This window comes from Chiroxiphia lanceolata, chromosome 2 (assembly GCF_009829145.1).
Source record: "Chiroxiphia lanceolata isolate bChiLan1 chromosome 2, bChiLan1.pri, whole genome shotgun sequence".
NCBI classification, from domain to species: domain Eukaryota; kingdom Metazoa; phylum Chordata; class Aves; order Passeriformes; family Pipridae; genus Chiroxiphia; species Chiroxiphia lanceolata.
In genome coordinates, this window is record NC_045638.1 from 18,654,594 (window position 1) to 18,676,604 (window position 22,011).

The following is a 22,011-nucleotide window of genomic DNA, read 5'->3' on the forward strand; positions in this document are numbered from 1 at the left end:
TGAGCAAGGCAATCGGGGTGCTACTCCTGAGGCAGTGATTATGCAGAGCCCTTTGCCCCAGGACATGGAGATAAATGCAGAGGTGTTGGTCACAAATATTTGTGCATGTGACTGCACAGAGAATTTTGGAAAGTGAAAATAAATATAGTGCGTTTCATCCCAGCTCTTCCTTGTGTACCTTCCATCAGAAAGCATGCAGATAAATGCCTCCTGCTCCTACAGTTTGTGTTTATTGACCTAATATGAAAATATCTCAATTTTCAAAGGCATTTTCTTTCTTTGAATTAGAATTAAAGCAAGAGGTAGAAAAACAGAGGCAAGTGGTGGCTGAGGGATAAAAGTAAATCTTTTCTGTCACAAGATAATAAAACCATAGAAATGGATTGGTGTAGGATGTCTAATGACCAAGTTGTGAAAGTTGAGTTGAAAAAAATAGAGAGCAGATGCTGACCCCTTGAGTCCGTGCTGCATTGTATAAAGGGAAGTACTCAGGGGATGATACAGAGGAGGGACAGACAGTGATCCATTTTCCTTCCACACACCCTGTGACCACAGCCAGTGCTGGCCAGGGCTCTGAGCGTGCAGAGGATGCAGAAGGAGACAGCTTCCTCTGCACTCCAGCAGGCTCCCTACTGCTTCCACCTTCACACCCAGCAATATATTTAAAAATCTGGTGAGAGACAAGCCTAGGAGATTAGCTTAAAAATCCTTTTGTAGCTCCCGTTGTGGCTTTGGAGAGGTGGTGAGAGATACAGACAACCCTTTACCATATTTAGGCGGAGCCTATAGATGTGAGTAAAGATTAGATCAGCACGACATAGTTTCAGAAATCTTTCTAAAAGTTCTCAACCTCTTTTGGACAGTCTTAAGAGAGTCTGAAAGCTTTCATAAATAGGTTAAAACACAGATTGGGGACTATTATTCTCTTTTAAGCACCATGGAACATCATCTACATATCCCTACCCTGTTTCATGTCTTTTTTTAGGGAGGGATACTTTGAGAAATTAGGGCAAGTTCATCACTCTGGACTGTGCTTAATACTTGATTACACCAGCCAGTAATGCTTCCAGTAGGAAATGTGTGATGACAAAAGCCTAAGTGTTATTCATTAAAGGATAGCAGCAGTATTTGACTTCATACTGAATTGAACTGTAAGAATATCACCAGTGATATGACCACAATTACTTCTTAAGCTTTGAAACTTTTTTGTGTCAAACTCAATGTTTCTCAGGACTGGCAAGTTAATAAGAAAGCAAAATCATATATAGGGTTTGAGAGTTACCCTATCAGCAAAAAATGAGTGAGTAATACAAGAGGCACAGAGAGAGCTGGCATGAAATTGTATTGACATTTAGATATCCAGCAAAACATAATGAAGAGTAGTAACCCCTGCCTCCAGCCCAGCAATAACAAGAGTGTCATTGTTGAGCTCCTTAGAGTGATGCCTGAAGGTTGTAGACAAAGTTAGTAATCCTTTTTCCTGTTATTTTGTTGTACCATAAAAGTGAATCAAAAATAGGTTCATTTTTTCTGCAGGAATCTTAACTGCTTATGGAACCTTGTGAGACTCTATTCTTAAATAAAAGCTGAAATACACACAGTAGTATGTGGCAGGGGAAATGTGGTTTTTCAATGCACAATAGGAAATCAGGAAACACATGAACCTGAGAAGAGCAACAGATTGCAGCAAGAGAGAGGCCAGATGTGGAAATGGCTAGGACCTTTTTAGGGATCATTCAAAACGTTACATCTCTATGGATTCTCAAATGAAATGTGGGCTAGAGACAGTTTGGAAGCAGCCTCTAGTGTTTCATGCATATTAGGAGTGTTAAATGGCAAAAGGGTGCCTGAACAATCACAAGTCATATCCATGCCAGCAGTAGTATTTGCTGTCTGATGTTTCAGCAGCTTTCTCCTAAGTTATAATATTGACATGCAAATTGAATGAAAGAATTTACCCCACCTTGTGTGCAAAGGTGAATTATAAATTATCTCACTTATTTGGTGGCATGAGGAGATGTAGCCATAGGCATTTCATTGTAAACAATGTACTTAGCTACCCTCTTTTCATTAAAATATTTTTCCTTTGTTATAAAAAGCAAATACTGCTGCCATGGTAGCCAGTGTGTTATATACTAGAGGCAATTGCTATAAAGTATTAGTGCTTCTCTATGAAAACAGGATTGCAGCCCTGTGGGGATACTTATGTGGAGCACTGAGGACATATTTAAGAAGCCTTTTGTTTAACTGCAGCACAACCCCAGGCCCATCTGTTGAGAGCTGGGGCGGGACACAGGAGCTGTAGCCACTGTCACCAAAAGAAGTGTGAAGCCCCTTAAAAATCCTTAAGCCCCTAATGACTCAAGATCATGCCCTTGTCCTGTTAAATCCAATAACAAAACTTTCGGCTTCAGTAAAGCCAAAGGTTTTCTACAATTGCCATATGACACGGAGAACACTCAGTGTTTCAGTGTACTGGTTGATACACTGGTACATCCAATTGGTGTTTGTGTTACTGTTTGAAAAACATTTTCCCCAATAGCAAAATGCATGTCCTGTCCTCATCAGTTATACTGGTCAGACTTTTTTGAGGATTGCAGTAAAAATGAACTATTGAAACATTCAATGCTAAAAGAATCTCCTCCTCTTCCCTTTAAATAAAAGGTGTATGTGGGGGAATGACCACCAGAGAAACCAGTCTCTCTTTAGCACCACTGGTTTTCAGGTTTTACCTACCACTGACTCTAGTATTTTTCTCCTCCTCAATTGTTTCATACATCTTTCTAGCTAGACACTCACCTTTTGATCTTCTGCCTATGGCTGTGATTTCTCTCATTACTATGTATTATTCCTCTATCCTTTCTCATAGTAAATCTCTTTTCCATTTAGTGTATTTTACTAAGTTTATGAATGCATGTCTCCTTCCTCTGCTAAGCAAATAATGGACTTCAGTAATTGGAAATATGACATTAGGAAGTAGTCAGAGAGAGGGCAAAAAACTAAGAAACATCAGTGAGAAGATAGGAATCACCTGACTTCAGGACTGATTTTTTTTACAGGGATAGACATTAAAAAACTGCCTCTCCACAAGCAAAAGTATTTCCATTGTTCATATTTAAGCAATCATGCCTGTTGAATTGTTTCTGCTTGAGCAAACAATGTTTTATACATAGACTTAGCCAAAAAGAAATTGGAAATTGTCAGCATCTTAATAAAAAGAAAACAAACAAATGAAAAAAAACCAGGTCATTTTGCTTGGAGATGTATTTGTTTAACATTTCATCAGTGGTACATTTTGTTTTAACAAAACCATATCATGATGTGTCATATCAGCTTGCTGTGGTGTTCAGTGAGGTCTCAATCCCCCTTACTGCATCCTTCCATTGCAGTAAGATGCAGTGACATATCACAAGGGATGTGGTCTAGCAAGGAAACTGGCTCATAACATTGAATTTGGAGAAAGGAACCTAAGCAGCTCTGCTGTGGCAATCTATGTCCAAACCAAACCTTTCAGTACCAGTCAGGTTTTTGATTGTTTATTTTTGTTCATTAGAAATCAACATTTTTTACTGGAAATAGAAATTTAACAAAATGGTTTGATACTTGGGGCTGTCCTGTGCCAGGCTGGGAGCTGGACTTTGATGATCCTAGTGGGTCCCTTCCAACTCAGAAAATTCTGTGATTCTGTGAAAATACTAACTTATCAATGTGTATTGAAAATTTCAATGACTATTATAACGGGAGTAGGAACATGGATAAAAGAGGGTCTCATAGAACATCTGTGACCATGAAATATAATCGTAATACGTATCTGATCAAGGATTACTTGAAAAAAGCCCAGGAAGGTTTATGTATTATGTAGAGTTCATCTGCTATAGAAAAAAACTTTTAAAAAGTTTGTGCAGGGCTCAGATGTCCTCTCTAGAAAAACATTTCTAATGGTGTTGCAGGAGAAACCTCTGCCAGGTTTAATAAAGGTATAAATAAAAAGGTTCATTTTAAATAGAAAGACAAGAACAGCCCTTCTTTCTTCCTTCTTGGAGGGTCATATTCAGTTAGAACTGGGCAATGACATCTTTATAGGAAGTCTCCAATATTCAATAGAGAAACAAAGGCAAAATTTTAAGGGAAAATAGTTTAACACAGAAGTCACAGCTTTCCTCCCTTTTCTCATTTTTTGCTAAGTTAGCCTGAAACTCTTCTGGAAGAAACTGCACAGTCCTCCAAAGGGCTAGCCTTGGGAGTTCATGGAAAATTCACAGTATGTTTTTAAAGCTGTTTCTTCACGACAAATCCTCTTCTCTGTTCTACTTATGATTCCTAGAGATATATGAGACTTGGAGACTCATAGGCAAAATTAATTTGAACAACTTATACATGTACTAACTGTGCTATGACTCCTACAATTAATATATTGGTTTTTTGAGAGGTCTTGCTTGGTTGGTATTGCAGCACTGTTCAGCATGACATTACCAAGAAAATGCCTTAGAATGATCAATTGTTGGAGAAAAACAATACAGCAGTATTCCTGACATTCAGTGGTACTCACCAGCACAATCAAATCCAGTTCCTCGGTATCCCTGTTTACATTTGCACTTGAAGGACCCCTCAGTGTTGAGACACTCTGCATGGAGGTTACACCTGTGTGTATTTGTCACACATTCATTCACATCTAGGGAGAGATATAGATGCTTTAGTGAAAACCCAAGGTTCACGACAGCTTGTTTGTGCCAGCCATCTGTTTCCAGGTATTCTGAGCACTAATGTTAGACCAAGACAGTCCAGCAACCATCAGGGGCAGAAGAATTCACAGTAGGAGAGAATGCTGACTGTCAGCTCCACATGCACAACTACTGGTATATGCATCCATGGAAAATGTAGAGCATCTCAGTAAAGACGAAGTGAATGTAGTGATTTTCTGACTGAGAACAGGATTCAAGCTATAGGTTGAACACACTCTTCTATTAACAGAATGCAAAAGGCACCAAGAGAATGTGTGATATCAATTAAAAAACAGCTCACCAAAACTTTCTCAATCTTTCATTTACTGTAGAAGAAAAGCAATGGAAAGTAAACCTGAGTATGCCAAAAGATCTTTAATCTACCTCTCACATTCTAGCCTATGTATAATGCTGTATGAAAAAAATATAATCAGGAAAATTCAGTAGAAAGTACTACGGTCAACTCACAGCAAAATGTACAAGCACCAGGAGTATTTGATTTTGTTCTCCTTTTTCCTTATTTTTATCCATCTGATTTCTCCCACATGAGAGAGTCAAGCTGGTGCACAAATGTTTGTGCCACCAGCATTTTATCCAGATTGCATCATTTTTAGCAGCTGACTGGTCCTCTCATAATGTAAGTCAGCAAACAGACAAGTAGCAGGAAGGCTGACTCAAAAATCTGGTATTTCTGAAAGTGAGATTGAGGTTTGCAGATAAAATCCTGACTACTGAGACCTCTCTAGTTATTCCCCCACCACATATATTGTATGAAAAAATATTTTTTCCAGTTTAAGACTCTCAGGGTTTGCAGACAACAAGAAATGCAAATTTAGGTCTCCAAATCTGCCTCACGATCTCCCTTCCTCTCCTCAGTCAATATCAATCAAATATAAACAAAACACATGAATTCTCTTTTTTATGCACTTGTAGTAGTTCTAACCCTTCCAGGCCCTTGTGTTGTCAACAGCTTGAACAATGCTCCTGTGGCACCTGCTGCAGGAACTTATACTTTGCTGTTCTTCCATCATTCAACTAATGGATTGAAACAGGAGTAAAGGTGATTTGATGTTTGTTTTGACACCTGAGCATGTCAAGATAACTTTTTGCCTGTATTTATGCTTGTTAGGGAGAAACTTTGGCATGCTACAGAAGCCTGAAAAGTAATTGAAACCTACTATTTTCACACTTTTTTTTCCGTTGTCTGTACTGTCCATCCAAACAACTTGTTTTAAAGTCATGAAGGCACTTGATTCACATTCCTCAATAATGACACACAAAAAAAGAAAAAACAAAATTTGCTCATCACAGTTTGAAAGCCAAGACAACAAAAAATGGCTCTTTAACTAAACCTGTACCAGAAGTGTCATTTATTTTAGTCAACTGTTGCTAGCTTACTACAAATTCTTGCACATCTTGACTCGGTACAATGAGGCCATTTTTAATTGCAAGTGCCAGTGGTTACATTTTTCATAAGGCTACAGAGAAAACTCAGAGAAAAATTCAAAGTGTCATCAAGAATATCCTTAGGGTGACAACTTTTATCCATTTCTGAGGCAGTATCCTCAGGCTAGGCCATCATGCTTCAGGCAATGACAGGGAAGATGCACACTGTGGGAAAAAAAAAAACAACGAAGAAGGAAAATTCACGGGCTAACTCTTACCTACACAGTCATAATGGCCACTGATGTATTTCAGTTCATAGCCAAGCTGGCACTTGCAGTAGTAGCTTCCAAAGGTGTTGATGCATCTGCGGTTGTAAGAGCAGAGAGCTTTGCCAGTGGAGCATTCATCAATGTCTAGAGCAGAAGGGATGCTGGTCAGATCCATGAGAGGGTAAAATGGGAAACAACTAGTTGGGATTTGCATGGGAATGGTTTGGTCTTGGCTATCACAAGTTGTTTAATAAATAACTCCTGTAACTTCATGCTTGGTGATGGCTTTTTGCTTTTGCACGTGTTCTTCTGAATGAGGCAGCAAAATGTGAACTAACTTCATGGAAGATTTTGAGACCTGGCACGGTAAAATCTAGGGTTACTGGCAGTGTGGGTTCTCCTCACTGGGGACAATGATTTGCCCTAAGGTCTTGGAGTAGGCTCAGGAGGAAGTACAAAAATTCCTTTATTTCCCAGAGAATGGAAATGTCAAAGAACAGTATAAGACAAAGTTCCAGGAACAGGAAATCAAGAGCAGGAGCAGCTCTTCTACTGAACCTCTGCACCTCTCCTTGCTGGGCTAAGGCAAAACATAACAGGGAGAGGGTTTCCAGACTGTGAGTGGTCTGTCCAGGAAGGCAGATGACAGGACAGTGAAGAAAGAATCCTGGTATGGGAGGAGCCTAAGAACATGATATTCAAAAACCATTGTAATTTAACACTACTAATTTAAATTTGTTTTGTTGCAACATCAAATTTAAAATACTGCCAGTTATGGTATTTGGCATTTGTCATTCCCTATCACATTTTAGCACATAGTAGTAACTTTGAATGTAATTCATCATGCCACACTGCTCTTTATGGCTTAGAAGTGCTGTGATGCGCTGCTGGACACCACGGTCAGTCTTCTTATAATTTGTACCATTTGTTTCCATGCTTAGGTGATCAAAGGGAAGTGGACAACAATTCAAAAATATTTAAATAAACCTGGACACCTTCCTGAAGACAAAACATTGTATTTAATGGCCTCATAGCAATAGGGAGAAACTGAATCTGTTGATGACTCTAAATCATGTCAAAACATTCAATTATTTATTGGAGATGAGACTTACTTCTTCTCTTATTGGAGAAGAATTACACGGCTGATAGTACAAGAACAGTTATTAAAAAAAAGCATGAAAACTTTACATCACACTCTGATTAACAAGAAGAATTATTCAATCCAGCAAGGAGGATTAACTACTTCCTAACCTTTCCGCAGAGTCTTATGGTTTCAGGAATCCTACAGAAAAGAAAGTGAGCTCTCTAAGCATACCAATGCATGTCCTTCCATTTGGTCCCAGCTGAAGGCCACCTGATGGACAGAGACACTGCACCTCCCCTTGGACTTCTTCACATCCATATTGGCAATTCACCATGGCACATGTCCTGGAACCTGAAAACAGTATTTCAAATAACAAAAGGAGCAAAATTCTAGGCTAGGAGCACACACTTAAATTAGATCTGGATGAACACAGAAATTAATCAGAACAACAAAATTTCATTCATTATAAATAAAGCTGTCTATACATTAACACGTTAACAATTCTGGAGTCCATGTGATCTTACACTCCTATTTACTTTGTTCTTTCCTTATCAGCCCTTATTCCTCTCTTTTTTGCTGATCCCAGTTCTGTAACTTTTTAATACCACCCTTTAGACTCAGAGAGAGAAATGGAAGGAATAAATATCCATTTCTCAAGGATCTCAAGGGCCTGCAGCTGCTGTCTGCCAGTAATACACACCATGGTTAGTAATGCAGTGGCACGAGCCTGAGATGTGATGTATGGCAGGGAAACCCTCCAGAAGCTCTGGCCCCTGGGCACCTTTTGTGGCAATTTCAGTCTCCCTGCCATAAGTGAGAGTAGTAGCTCTGGTTTTCAGACCTGCTCTACAGCTGCAGACCCTGCACTCCTGCAAGTATTTGCCAAGGCTGGGTACTTTTACAATTATTCTGATTGACTTGCCAGATGGGCACCCTGCCTGATGAACGGTTTTCTCCAAGATTTGGAGATCAAAGACTTTCAGAATTTATGGTTTTCTGTCGTGTTCATGGGAAAGACTGTGCTGTACCCCATATAGCCAGGTCCTTTGGTTTAGAATACAACTCTCAAGCAGGTTGTTCCACTGCTCAGATGAACTGGCTTCCTTGTCCAACTGATGGATCTGCTCCAGTCCAGTGAACACTATAAAGGACTGTCACCATGTTACCTGGGTTTTGTGAAATTCAAAGCCAAAATACCTGTGTGGAACTGCTCAGGTGAAGAAAAAACAAGTATTTTCTACAAACGAAACTCGATCATTGAAAAACAATGCTTCCTCAGGTCTGAAAATCAGGTTGGCTAAAACAGTGGAATGCTTTCCATTTCATGCTGGCTTAAAGAAGATAGGTAGAAACATCTATTTTCCTCAGAAGTTTAGATAAGCCTTAGCTCAAGGAACAAATCTTTGCAAGAAGCTGGCAGCAGCTGTGGGAGGCATATCAATACAGATAAAATAAATCAGTCATGGAGCACAGAAAGGTAAAGCAAGGAATAACAGCATGTAAAAAGTAGTCTGTATTGGTGCTTTGCTTGGATAGATTAATTTATCCTTACTCAGCAGATGAACTGGCAGGGCTATGCACCAAGGTTGTACTAGCTGTCCTTCATCTGAAGTAAAACTATCAAAGATTTTTATTCTAGAAGGATCAAAACTCCTCTGAATACCAAAATACAAGTATGACCTAGTTTACTTTATCCAGGAACTATCAAATAGAAAAGCCTCTTTCAGCTGTGGCAGTACCAGAGAACTGGGGTAAAAACCCTATACTAGATAAGCTAAATCTGTTCATCACAAGAAGAAAATCTGCTGGAATTAAATGTGATTAGATGATTTTGGTGTGCCTGTTCCATCAGCTCTATTACTTACTTGCACATGTGCCATCTGGCATAAGCATGTACCCGTTGAGACAATAGCACTTGTAGCTGCCATGTGTATTCACACATCTGTGCTCACAAGGACGTGGCTTCAGTCCACATTCGTTCAGATCTGCAGAAGTCATTGGAATTAAGTGAGTGCTGGGTTTCTATACATATATTCATACATATAGGTGGATAATATTGCCTAATGCATTGCATTCCCCAGAGTAAAATCGTTTGGATGGAAAATGAGCCAGCCTCTTGCAAAATGAGAGTTTAGCAGACCATCTGGTTGAAAGACTGCTAGTAAAACCAACATACACAGACTTCTACACTTGAAAAACTAATGCAAACTCTGGCCACATCTGGCAGCTTGTTAGGAAGAAGTGGAGTGGTGGAGAGAGAATTTAGTTACTCTCTTTTGGGGAGTTATTTATCTGGATTTATCTGATTCTAGATGGAGATTTTAGCCCTCCAGCTGACCTCTGTACTAGAAAGGCAAAAATGAGACTGAGAACAGCAAATGAGTTTAAGTGAAACAAAGACTTTTACTTTTGTTTTTCTGAGCTACACATTGGCACCAAGGTTATCAGTAGCAGAAATTAATACAATAAATAAATACAATAAAATTAAATACAATATATGATAAGAATTGTGTGACTTTAAAAATAAAAGGACCAATCTCAAAAATCTCAAAATCCTGAGAATGAAAGCATCCCAAATCTTTCTCAAAATCCAAGACTTTGCAGAAACTAACTAAATTTCAAATTTCCAATAGCTATTTTTCACAGGGAGAAAATGAGAATTCCAAAAAGTTTAATTTGTGCAGTATAGGGTGAGCAGTGTTCACAATGATATTTGGCCTATGACAAGAGGACAAAAATCTCTGTTTGTGACTTCTGTGAACTGACATCTCTACCTCTTCTAGTGATGAGGAAACAGGCAGAATGTATTAACAGAATGCACCAGCATATGCAGCCCTTTCAACATGTGCTGTGTTAAACAGAACATAGGACCAATAATACATCTTCAGTAAAGATGCAGCTCTCCAGGCAAGCACTGAGTTTGTGTAGCTCCACTTCTAATGGAAGAAGTATCTGTTCTCATGCCTATGTACTCTGCAGACCACAGGGTCAGCCATTCGAAGCATAAACTTTGTGGAGGTGCAGAAGTGTTTGTTACAGCTCAGTCCAGGGAAGAAAGAGGTTTTCTATTTCTAAAAGACATTCTATTATTCAAATGTAGGGCGTGTTTGGAAAAGGGCAACCTATCTTCTTGCAAATCACCCTGGATTTTTTTGCTACTGTGGCTCCACTAAATAATCAAGACCCTCTTAACAAAGCAACTAGGGAGCAAACTGGAGAACAAAAGTTATTCTACTTAGGCCATACATTTTCAAAAGTGCTTATCTGCACCTATCTCACACAATGCACTGACAGCATACACAGCTCTAAAAAAACCCTATGGAGATAAGGCTAATTTGGCTCAGACTTGGTGGCAGACTAATACAGTCCCTTTATCTCTGTTATTTTAGTTAGCTCATGTTGAGCTTGCTCAGCAGGGCTTTCTGTGTAAGGACAGACCAAAGCTACATCTCCAGTAAATTAAAAGTGGGTATGAGCATTCCTAGCTGCTGGAACACGACCACCTAAATGGCTATACTGTTGAAACAGCTCTTGGAGACTCTGGGAGACTTCTGGCCTGTGCCAGCAACCACTTTACTGAAAAAACCCTGGCTGTGCTTCAGAAGGTAGAAGAGCCCAGGGTCTAAGAGGCGATTTGCACATGTGGGTCTGTGTGGTGCTTCCACCATGCCTCAGACTCTGAATCTACTGCAAGTGGCACAGAACTGATCTGATTGCCTACAGAGGGCATTTCAAATGCAGATGGAGTTACTGCACAGAAAACACCTAAAAACTGGGGGCTTCTCTGTTGCTTTTTGGTCATGTTTAAGCTGCCAAAAATTTTTGAGGTTAAACTTCTGGGTTTAAAGACAGAAATTGTAAGTAATACCTACATATCTGTTACATATAACCACAGCTGCTGTTTCCCTTTCCTCTCTAAGGGTACTGAGGAATTAACTTCTTTCCCTGTGAAAAACACTAAAAGTGCAAGAGATAGAGTTTTCTAAAATACTTAACAATATAGCTTTATGATATATTGTTTGAAATAGAATGTGTAATAAATGGGTTGTTTTGACTATAAAAAAAAGTGTGTTTAGCACATCAATGCAAAATTTTCAGTCAAAGTCTGCAGGAGCTTGGTAAGGTAGCAAGCACCTGCAGTTCACTCATCTGTGCTGCAGTAGGATGGACCTGCTCCTTTCATTTGATCCAACACAGGGGTCTCATATATCGGAACAGGAAAAAAAAATTGAATTCTTACCTATGTGTTAACTGAAATATTTCCATGTTGAATTGCAAGTTTATGGAGGGAAAGTGGTGCATTTAAAGTTTCTGAAAACGCAATTCTAAAGACTCCCAATTCTGGTTCTCAGAAATACCATTCAGCATCTGCAAACAGCCCAGACAGCTTGATAAATTACATGTCTAGCATATAATTGCATGTCTTTCTGATTAGAAGGTTAGTTTAAAAAGAAACATGGATTGCTAGTTAAGAAAATAACATGGGTTCTGGAATTGACTGCCATCTCTTCTGATACTTTCCTGTGTAATCTCTCCATGCCTTAATCCTCTGACTATAAACATGACAGTTTGCCCTTGTCATCAGCCCATAGGACATACTCAATATAGGTTCAAACTTCTGTTTGCTGAAGGAGACTTAGGGCTTGCCTGGGATGCTGGAGATGTAAGAGCCTTAAACTCTTAAGTTCTTCTACGTAAACATGAAAATATCCTGGTTTACTATCTTGGAAGATGACACAAACCATAGTACAAGATAAGGAGACAGAAAATCAACAGTGCTTTCTGGAGCATATGCACTAACCTTGATTACAGGTTTTCCCTGTAAATCCAGGGAAACATTTGCATTTGTTTGGTCCCATGCACTCCCCATACTTGCAACCGTGTCCACAGGTGGCTGGTGGAGTCAGGCAGAGAAAGGAGAGAGAAAAAGTTAGAAATATTCTATTTGAAAACTTTTGCCCTGCTTAGTTGCCTAAAAACTTTTTGCATAAGTTCAGCATCCTCCATACCTCTCCCTCTAGTCTGAGCATGGTAGCTACTGATCAGCACTTTCTATCTGCTTGAGAATAGTGATACTAACATAAATTAAAAGAGTTTGTTTTTTTCCAGGTTTATAAAGACCTGGAAAAGAAGGGATTACTTTTAGGTCTCTCTCTCTCATATTTCTTCTGCCATGCTTACAACTCACATTTAGTAGTTTTGTACTCTTGCATTTTTCCTGTAAGAAGCCTATGTGAGAAGCAGCTGGCCAGCAGCTTGACTTGCTAGGCTTGGCATCTGGAGTAGGAAAGCGGCAACAAGACTCTCCTGCAGCCAAAGGAGACACATTATCCTACTGCAGTTTTACAGTCTTGGACCTTCTGAGTTACAGCTGAGGAACGTGTCTATTCCATAGTGGAACATCCAGAGCACATCTGTCATGAGGCAACTGTCCTTGCCACACATCCCAATAAGTATAATTGCATCAGGTTTACAATAATTTGAGAGGGCTATGCTTAACCTGGATGGATTAAAAAGTAAAATTTTCTAACTCTCAGCCCTCTAGATCATCAATCAGAAATTAAACTGACTTTTATAAGGCTTATAAGGCTCTTAAAGTCAATTTGATTGTCAACATGAGGGTTATGCAGGAAGAGCAAACAAGATATGCATTTAAATCAGGACTAGCTCTGTAAAAACAGTGAAAGAGTATGCACCAGGATGCACATCTCGATACCTTGTGTAATTAAGCTGATCTGCAAACTATAGGAAAGTCACAGTGTTAATTACTATATAGTAAAACAAATAATTAAAATTCATACTTCTGATTTCAAGTATCTTCCCTACATTTACAGAAGCATTCAGATGTACTGATCCACTGACTCCACAGACTGAGGCATTTTTCAACACTATTTCTGTCCCTGAAGGCAACCTGACACACTGCAAGACCAGCTTGTTCCCCTGGGAACAAGTATCCTTGCTTGGCATGGTCTCCCATGGGATGGACACATTCCCCACCTCTAACTGAGGAGATCCAAGACTGGAAAAGACCAGCTTGCAGTGTTAGCACTGAAGCAGAGAACACTGCATCTGGATTTACAATGCAGAATTACATTATAGGTGGCTTAATTTGCTAAAGAAGAGTCTTCAAAGTTTATGAAAACCTATTGCTTTAAAACAAGACAACCTACTCCACTGGCTGATCAGAGCTGTATTTGTCACCTGTCCCTCTAGCTATTCATTTGCATCAAAACTAAGGTGCTATTAAACAATGCAGAAATATGAAAATAATCCCTTTTTCCTTTTTTAAAATGATGTTATATATATAAAGCAGAGACATTTTATGATTTTCAGCAGTGAATAACCCTAAGCCTCTATACAAATTCACCAGATACAAAATGCCAAACCCTCTGGGACAACAGGTGCAACATCTGAAAAAGATTTCTAAAACATGTATTTTATGATTTTGTTGTGTTTTGCACAAGTACAGTTGAAGAGAAAGATTCCACATTGCCTTCTCCTTGGGATCTGTAGACCTTTTACAAATTAGAAATGTCTTAAGAGCCGTTGTCTCTTCATTAAGCCAATGATCCTCAGACCAGAATGCTGGCTGGCTACCCAAGCTCAAGTCAGGTGCACTTATTGCTTGAGTTTTATTTATGTTTTCAGAAAGTTAAAACCTCCTGGTTCTTAGAGGCTGTGTACTCTGAAGATAAAGGATACCAACTGACAGAAAACTATTTTAGGGGTCCTTACGTAGCATTGGAAAACACTGTGGTTTTAGCACATTCTCAATAGCTGTAAGAGTATAGGCATTGATCAGGGCTGTGCAGGAGATAGGAACACATGGTCCCTTCTGGATCTAAGAATCTCTGAATATGCAGTCGATGGCTTTTTATTACTTCCAAAGCTGTGGGGTTTTTTAGGAGATGGTCTTTCAAATATGTTTTATTCACTCTTTCACAGAGTTAAGAAATTTCACTCCTCAGAAGGTTTCTTTCTGTAACTTCTGGCAGACATATATGAAACCCCTTTATCAGTATGAAGTACACAGCCATGGAGAGAAAACAAGCATAAAGTTAAAGTTACCTTCGCAGTGGCCCTTGTTCTTTTTCCAGCCATAACAGCAATCCAACCTGGAACCATAGCGACACACCCCAGGCTGGCTCACAGCCACCAGCTGCCCACGAGCTCTCAAGCTGCATAAGGAAGGACAAACAGCAGCTTCATCAGGCAAACGCACTTCATTCCTCAGTGTACTCCATTGCACATTTCCCTTATGTTTTATCCCCTGTCAGGCATTTTCATTTCACAAAATCTAGGGCAGCGTTCCTAGAGAGGAATGCAAAGTCACATTTGATCGGAGAAACAGGGGAGCTGGGAATGTTTCACCTGCAATAAATTAACTGTGCAACATAAACCTTTTCTAATAAGAAACATGGCAAAGGCAAAAAATACAGCCAGGTCCCCTGCTAGTATGAGTAATTTTTAATATCAGTGAAGTCAATGGGGCTGCCTCAGTTTGTGCCACATGAACAACCTGGATCGAATACACAATGCCACACCTGACAGCGCTTTTGCTTTGGATGATGAAATATTGATTCTACAGAAATGCATGTTCTGAACATCAGGCAGCCCCAAAAAAGATAGCGACTTGCAGGTTCATAGTCACTGCACACATGCAAATTGATTGCATAAGTGCAGACAGTCTTGAGCGTTCTGGTTGCACGGGGCTGCCTGACCATCGTCTTGATTTCACCTGCTGATAAGCCAAGGGAGTTCAAAGTCACTGCAGATCAACAACTGCAAGAGTTGGAAAACCTGCCATGTTAGTTGCCAAAATCATACATCTGATGCAATTCCACAACTGTCTAAATCTTCTAGACCTACTCTGTGCTGCAACTAGTAGTGTGGATTTAGTTGTCTTCTCCCTCTGTTTGCTGTTACTTAAGTTCTCCAATACCACATGCCTGTCCCCTTCATGAAATTCCTTTTCCAAAATCCTGTGTCCTCACTGCTTTCTCCAATCCATAATTTAAAATGTGCATTTTTCAAAGAGTCCAAAGTGTTGGTTTTGACACAGAATACACCTTATTGGTGGTAGCTTTATAGTAAGTGATTTGAGGTACTGAGGGGGCAATACATAACAAAAAATATCTCATGGTGGGGAAAAGAAAGATGAAAAAAAGTAATCAGGCACGAACTTTTGCATTTTTTTGTCTGAGCCACAGTAAAGACATTGTTTTATCACATTACAGCAGCGCTTTGCACTTATCCTGTGCTTATCTATAAGGGTTGCACTCATATCAGAACAGTTACTGTAAACATCACTGAGGCAAACTAATAAAACAAATATATGAATACTCTTCAAAGTACAGTATGTTACACCAGCATTTTCTTTAGTAGCTGAACCATTGAAAAGAGAAGGGAGTTCGGAGGAAATGCACAAGTTCATGTACCTGAGATACTCTGAATGAAGAAATGGTCTTCATGTCACCGGACAAGTAAAAAGGCCTCATTGTTGGACTAAATTGTTCTGAAGTCATCCAACCTTTGCCATCAACCCAGTGATGCAGTTTACAGGTGTACACGCACCTCATCTTCAGACAGGTGAAAAAGTGTGTTAAATAGCTATAACTCCTCTATGTGCATCTGTGAGAAATCAGCACCCTGCCTCTGCATCTATAGACAAAAAAAATAACTTTTTTCCATTTTGTTCATCCAAATGCTGCTGGCTTAAATCACTTGCAAGTATACAAGTTAAAGAACATATGTTCTGTTTGCAGGCTAGAAAGTGCCCTTGAATTTACCTGAATAGTAAATGTACATTCCGCTTCCATCCCAGAAAATCCTCTGAAATGCATCTGGGTAGTGCTATGACACCCCTGAAAGGTTAAAATGCCTAAAGCTTGGAGCAAGAAGGATCTCATTCCTTTCCAAAAGGTGCTCATTTTCACAGGAAAAAACTTCATTCAGTAATGTTTTATTTAGTAATTCACTTCAAAATCAAATGACAGTGTCTTTATGAAGTATACAATATATCTCAAGATTTCAGCACAAACTTCTCTTAAAAGCGGGAAATGTTTCCTAAAACTGCAAATGAAATTAACGTAGCTGTACTCTATAGATACCACCCTGGACAAGGTCTTTCTTGTGTTCTGATTTTCACACCAAGCACCAAGTTAAAACTTACCTTTGGCAGTGGGAAAGATCAACTAGACTATTGAGAGCCCACCTGGGTCCCAAAATCTGGGAGGAAAACCAGTTTTGCCAGTTTAGTCCCTCTAAACCATGAAGAATCAACATCCATCAGCTCTGCCATTACTGTCAAGAGTTCAGCAGTTTGTGCAAAAGAAAGAAATTTAGAAAGAGGAGATTCTTTCAGGCAGGCAGATCCTTTCTGGGAGAAAGGAGCCAGAAATCTTCTGGGTACTGGGGGAGAAGTAATGTAGACTGGAAGCACAGGGCACTTCTGATCCCTCCCTGCAAGATATTCTTGTAGGATTTCAGAGGCCTGAGCGTGATGGCTGGGCTTGTCGCTGTCTGCTCAGTGTGCAAAAAATTCCTGGCCTTGAAGAACCTGCAGCCCAAATACACAACTCAAGAAGAAGGGCAAGAGAAGGTAGACTGTGCAGGTCAGTGGCAAGAGTGGTCTCTGAATTTCTAGTGAAGAACTCTGTCCTCTGAGAGTCAGCAGCTTACAACACTGGTGCTAAAGATAACAAGTGGCATACTTAGCTGTCCAGAGTGCCCAGGCAGGAGAGATTTTATATGGCTCTGTTGCTGCTGACATCAGTAGGGTGGTATTTAGCAAAGAACAGTGAAGATGAACAGCAACTACAGCAATCCAAGGCCTCCTTGTTTGAGGTGACAGAAAGTTGGCTGCATTATTTATCACAAGATTGCTGTGAGCCCCTAGCACCATTATAAACTAAGTGGGACCCTCAGGTGTTTCAGTTAAAATTCTAGGAAAGGTTTACTGCTGCTGTACCAGGCTGTATTGTTGTGGTTTAGCAATGGTAGTCCCCAATTCAGTGCCCCCACTGAGACTCTCCAAACCTGTTTTCTCCTCCTGCTTCCCACTACAGTGGGATGGAATTGAGAATTTGCACTTAAAGGTAGATAACAAAGTTAGTTTGAGTTAATATAGGTAAAGATCATGGGTTGAGATAAGAACCACTTACTGGAAACAGCAATGAGATAAGAAAACAAATCGTAACAACAAAAACACTGATGACAGAGGGTATAAGAAAAGAAACTGTGCACATGAAAATACCTCCAATATGGGATGACTCCCTCTACAATGTTTCCTTGACTGGAAGGAACCTCTCCTGCCTGGAAGACAGTCCCTTTTCTCCACCCCCAGCAATGATGTGAGGTGGTATAGAATAACATCTGTGTCCTGGCCGTGCCCCCTCCTGGCTACTGTCAAATATTAATCCTGTCCTGGCTGGAATCAGGATGACTGTGTACAGTTCTTAACATCCATGGTGAAGACATTTGAATTATATATGATATAGATGATAAGAAAAGTTATGAAGAATGGCCTATTTACAGAGGATAAGAACTTGGCTTCAGTTGAACAAACCAAAAGCTGAGAGGGGAATCTAATTGCTTCCTACTGCATGCCAGGCATCTCCAAAAGAGAGAGAGAAGAGCTCATTAAGATAAAGACTAATTTATAACCATTTACTCTTGCTCTACCATCCTTTAATACTCTGAGGGGAAAACAGGAATATGAACGTCACTAGAAGGGTAAGAGTCCTGAAGAGCTTTGAAGAACCAGGAGAAAAACTCCTCCCTAATTTTAAGATACATAGTCTCTTTCACAGACTAAGACCTAACGTTGCTTGTAGTGACACAAACATAGGCATGAATGTTGTTCCTCTTTGAAATAATATGAAGATTATGAATCCTATCCCAAAAAACATCAGACCAATTCAGAGCAAAACATCCAGATATTGGCCAGGATCAAGTAAGTACGTAACTTTATTCCTACAGTGGTGTGAGGAGCAGACAAAATAAATTGAATGTGTGATGTGAGGACAGATGTTAAGCTGCTACACAGGACCTTTGACTTCTTACAGTGATTTACTAAATTTGATGTTAAAAAAGAAGAAAACATATTTACAATAGCATGTATTCAGAAAGTTCACCTGCTCCACTTATCAATTGTCTAGGTAGCCCTTTTAGCAGAGCAAAGTTGATTGATAGGGTAGGACAGATATCCCTGATACCCCCAATAGCTTAAATACACAAACAATTGCAAAGAAAAATATTATAAGTACAATAAAGGGTGAAAAGAGGGGACTAAAGCACACCTAAATGTTGAGACTTGCTTGTCCAAAAGAATCTTCCTACTACTCCTACCCCTCTTTATTGTTGTTTCATTCCATAAAATAAGGAAATAGTTTTACATTGCATCATTTTCTCAAAATTAGTTCATGACCTAGGCCAAATCCAAGCCACTAAAAATGTCTGCATACCAATGGGCGGTCAAAATTTCAAATATAATAACAGGGCTGTTAACTGTGTTGGACTACAATTTTCATTAGCAGCCATTTTACCCATAACAGCTAAAATAAAAAGAAGTGAAAACCTCAACACTGAAAAAAAGATACTTGTCATGTTCTCCTGACCAGTGATCATTTGCAGTGTAAGCCCTGCCTGAACTGAGTGATGCGACAGTAGCAGCTGCAGAGGATGAGCAAGCAAATCTTCAAAAGCCTAACTTAACCAGGTAGGTGGATAACAAAGTTAGTTTGAGTTAATATAGTCCTATTAATATTGTCTTTTACTAAAGTTTTATCTAGGAAGGAGCATTTCTGAGTTTTTACTTTTTTTTTTTTTAACAGCTGCTGAATAGATTAATGCACTGTTGCCATAAGACCTCTACAGAACACTTTTGGTCAGCTCTTGTGCACACAATAGCTGCCTGCTGCTGGGGGGGTGTGGGGGGGAAACGTCTCCATTCCATTATTGTCAGCTTCCAGTTAACTTAAAGGCAGGATGTGATCCCTTTCTTTAATGTTCCTCTAAAAATATTTCTGGACATTGTTGCTAGCAAAAACTATCACCAAACCTAAAATTTTGATGAACTGTTATATTCAGAAGAACAAAAAGATGGTATTTCAGAAATTAGCAATTTGAAAAAGATTCCTTAAAACTCTGAGTGTATGCAATACAGAAGTATATTTGAACACTGTGCAAAATAAAGGCATGAGGCGTTTTCTCTGTGTTGGTTGTTTGGTTGGGTTTTTGGAGTTTTTTTGGTTTGTCTGTTTTCACAAAAGTTTATTTGAGGGGTGACTTCCTTCTAGGAAAAAAGCTCACCTATTAAATAAAATGAAAAGTGTGCCACCTAATATCTTTTAATAACTGTGTCTTAGGTAACCCTTCAGCCAGTTTCAGGCACTCAACATGACAACACTCTTGCTTCTCTGTGAATCTGTCCCAAACGAATAAATGAAGTTTAGCTTGGGCTTGCAGAATTTTATTCTTTATGGCTTCATGTACCCACCAAACTCATTAAAAGAAGTGCTTAGAGCAGAGAAATTAAAAGTCCAGGTATGAAAGCTACACTTCTAAGAGACATAAATAACCATAATTAAATCAGTCTTTCAAAACTGAATCTGATTTTTACTATTTCCTTTTCCTTCTTAACCATTCAGAGGCAGATAGGATCCTCTTAAATTAGGATCCCTTGTCATCCAAAGCTTCCATCAATATGTTTGAAAATCTTTTTTTCCCACTTTCTTTCAATGGAAATGGCAGAGTGACAATCGTGGTAGAACTGTGAGATGCCATTACCACCCAACACCAACTTGGACAGGACAGGCTATAGAGCAATCAGTCATAGGCAGGTTGTACATTTCCCATAGCTTTCTTGACTTAACATGAAACAACAATTTTTATCAAACATATCACTCTTGGCTTTAGTTAACTCCAGGCCATACTTTCTTCTAGAAAGAGATAACATCCTTATTTTGTGGTTTTACATCTTTCTAAGTACTTGGAATGCAAGTACACATCAAAAATGACCAACAAACACAGGCACTTAAACAGAGTTCTGCTTCGAGAGCAAATGTGTTTTGTTGAAGATACACAAGCAAGTCTGGAGTTCATAAACTTCCAGTTACTGGGGAGATGACCACTTGACAGCCCCACATGTTCTCGAGCAGCACACTGCCACTGGCTGATGACAAACGTTCCCATTCACAGATCTGATACTAAATAAATAAACCACACAACATCTTGAAGGCTTCACCCGCAGTTGCTGTGAATTTCCCCTTTACGAACTACTCCCTTGCTGCAGCACTTGTGCTTCTGGAGAACTGGGAGGGGGAACACTAGAATGGCTTGATTAGGAATAAGTGGTTTTATTGATCCTCTCTCAAAATTTCATTCTGTTTCCAGAGCGTACCTGTCTCTGCAGAACCTAAAACCTTATGATGGCGGGATGATTGTGAAGCGCCTGTTTATCCAGGCAGATCAAGAACCGGAGCAGCTCACACCTTTCTACAGGTGGTGCAGCTGCTCCCACCGTTTGGGCCGTCACTGACGCTGCCGTTTGTCCCGAAGCAGAAGAGCCCCAGCTCTGGTGTGAGCTCCGGTGAGCCCCTCGGGGAAGCGGCGCACACGCCGCGGGAGTGTCCGAGCCGGGCGGGTGCTGTTCAGCACCACGGCCCCGGCGACCGGCCGGGAGAGCCCAGCGGACACGGGCGAGGGATGGACTCGCCAGCACCCGCTCCCGCGGGCGGGCACGACATGGACGAGGAGCGGGACCCAGCCCCAGCCTGGTCGGACCCCCGACCTCTCCCGCCCCCTCCCCGCCCGCTGTCCCCGCTCACCTGCCCACGGCGGCCAGCCCGGCGGCGAGCAGGGCGGCGAACAGGGCGCTCCCGGGCGCCGGCACCATCGCCCGGGCGCGGGCGGCCCCCGGCGGTGTCTGTCTGTCTGTCCCTCGTCGGCCGGGCGGCAGCGCCGGAGCGCGGGCGGGCGGCGGGACGGGGCCCTATAACCGGGCGGGGCGGGGCGGACCCGCCTCCGGCCGCGCTCCCCCCGCGCGTCCCGGGACGGGGCGGGCAGGGACCCCCGGCTCGCCGGGCGCGGAGCCACGGCGGTGTCCTTCTGGGACAGCCGTGTCGCTCCGGCCCGAGACCGGCCGCTGCTGCAGGCTCACTCCCTTCCACAGCCGGCGTGTCCCGCGGGCTCTGCCTCCGCGGGCACCCGCTGTGCCCCGTGGCACCGTTGCGATGGACTTCTGTCACCGGGAAACGGCATTTGCACTGAAAGGTTTCCAGGCTTTGCTTTTCAGTCGCAGGACCATCCCTGACCAAACTTTCTTTAAGCTGCTAAAGAAAGTGCTTGGATATTAGGAAAAAGTTCTTAACTAAAAGAGGGGTCAGGAATTGGAACAGTCTGCCCAGTGGAATCACTATCCCTGGAAGTGTTTGAGAAACGTTTAGATGTGGCACCTGGGGACATGGTTACTGGTGGACTTGGCAGTGTCAGTTTAAAGGTTGGATTCAATGACCTTGGAGTCTTTTCCAACCTAAACGATTCTGTGATT

The 22,011-nt window shown here is 40.9% G+C and overlaps 1 protein-coding gene across 2 annotated transcripts in view; it reads right to left on the minus strand.

Moving 5' to 3' along the window:
• The window catches only part of EGFL6 (EGF like domain multiple 6), a 37,278-nt gene extending 15,910 nt beyond the window's left edge, over positions 1-21,368 (minus strand). The window contains exons 1-7 of one of the 2 annotated variants that reach the window (XM_032679921.1): positions 21,290-21,368; positions 14,529-14,638; positions 12,262-12,354; positions 9,326-9,445; positions 7,692-7,811; positions 6,386-6,520; positions 4,550-4,672 (exon numbers count right to left, since the gene is read on the minus strand). In XM_032679921.1, coding sequence (XP_032535812.1) covers positions 4,550-4,672; positions 6,386-6,520; positions 7,692-7,811; positions 9,326-9,445; positions 12,262-12,354; positions 14,529-14,638; positions 21,290-21,357 — 769 coding nt within the window. In that variant the 5' untranslated portion in view covers positions 21,358-21,368. Of the gene's footprint in view, positions 1-4,549; positions 4,673-6,385; positions 6,521-7,691; positions 7,812-9,325; positions 9,446-12,261; positions 12,355-14,528; positions 14,639-21,289 lie in introns of those variants that run through there. The other variant, XM_032679922.1, reaches the window with a different exon arrangement.
• Between the last annotated feature and the right edge of the window lie 643 nt (positions 21,369-22,011).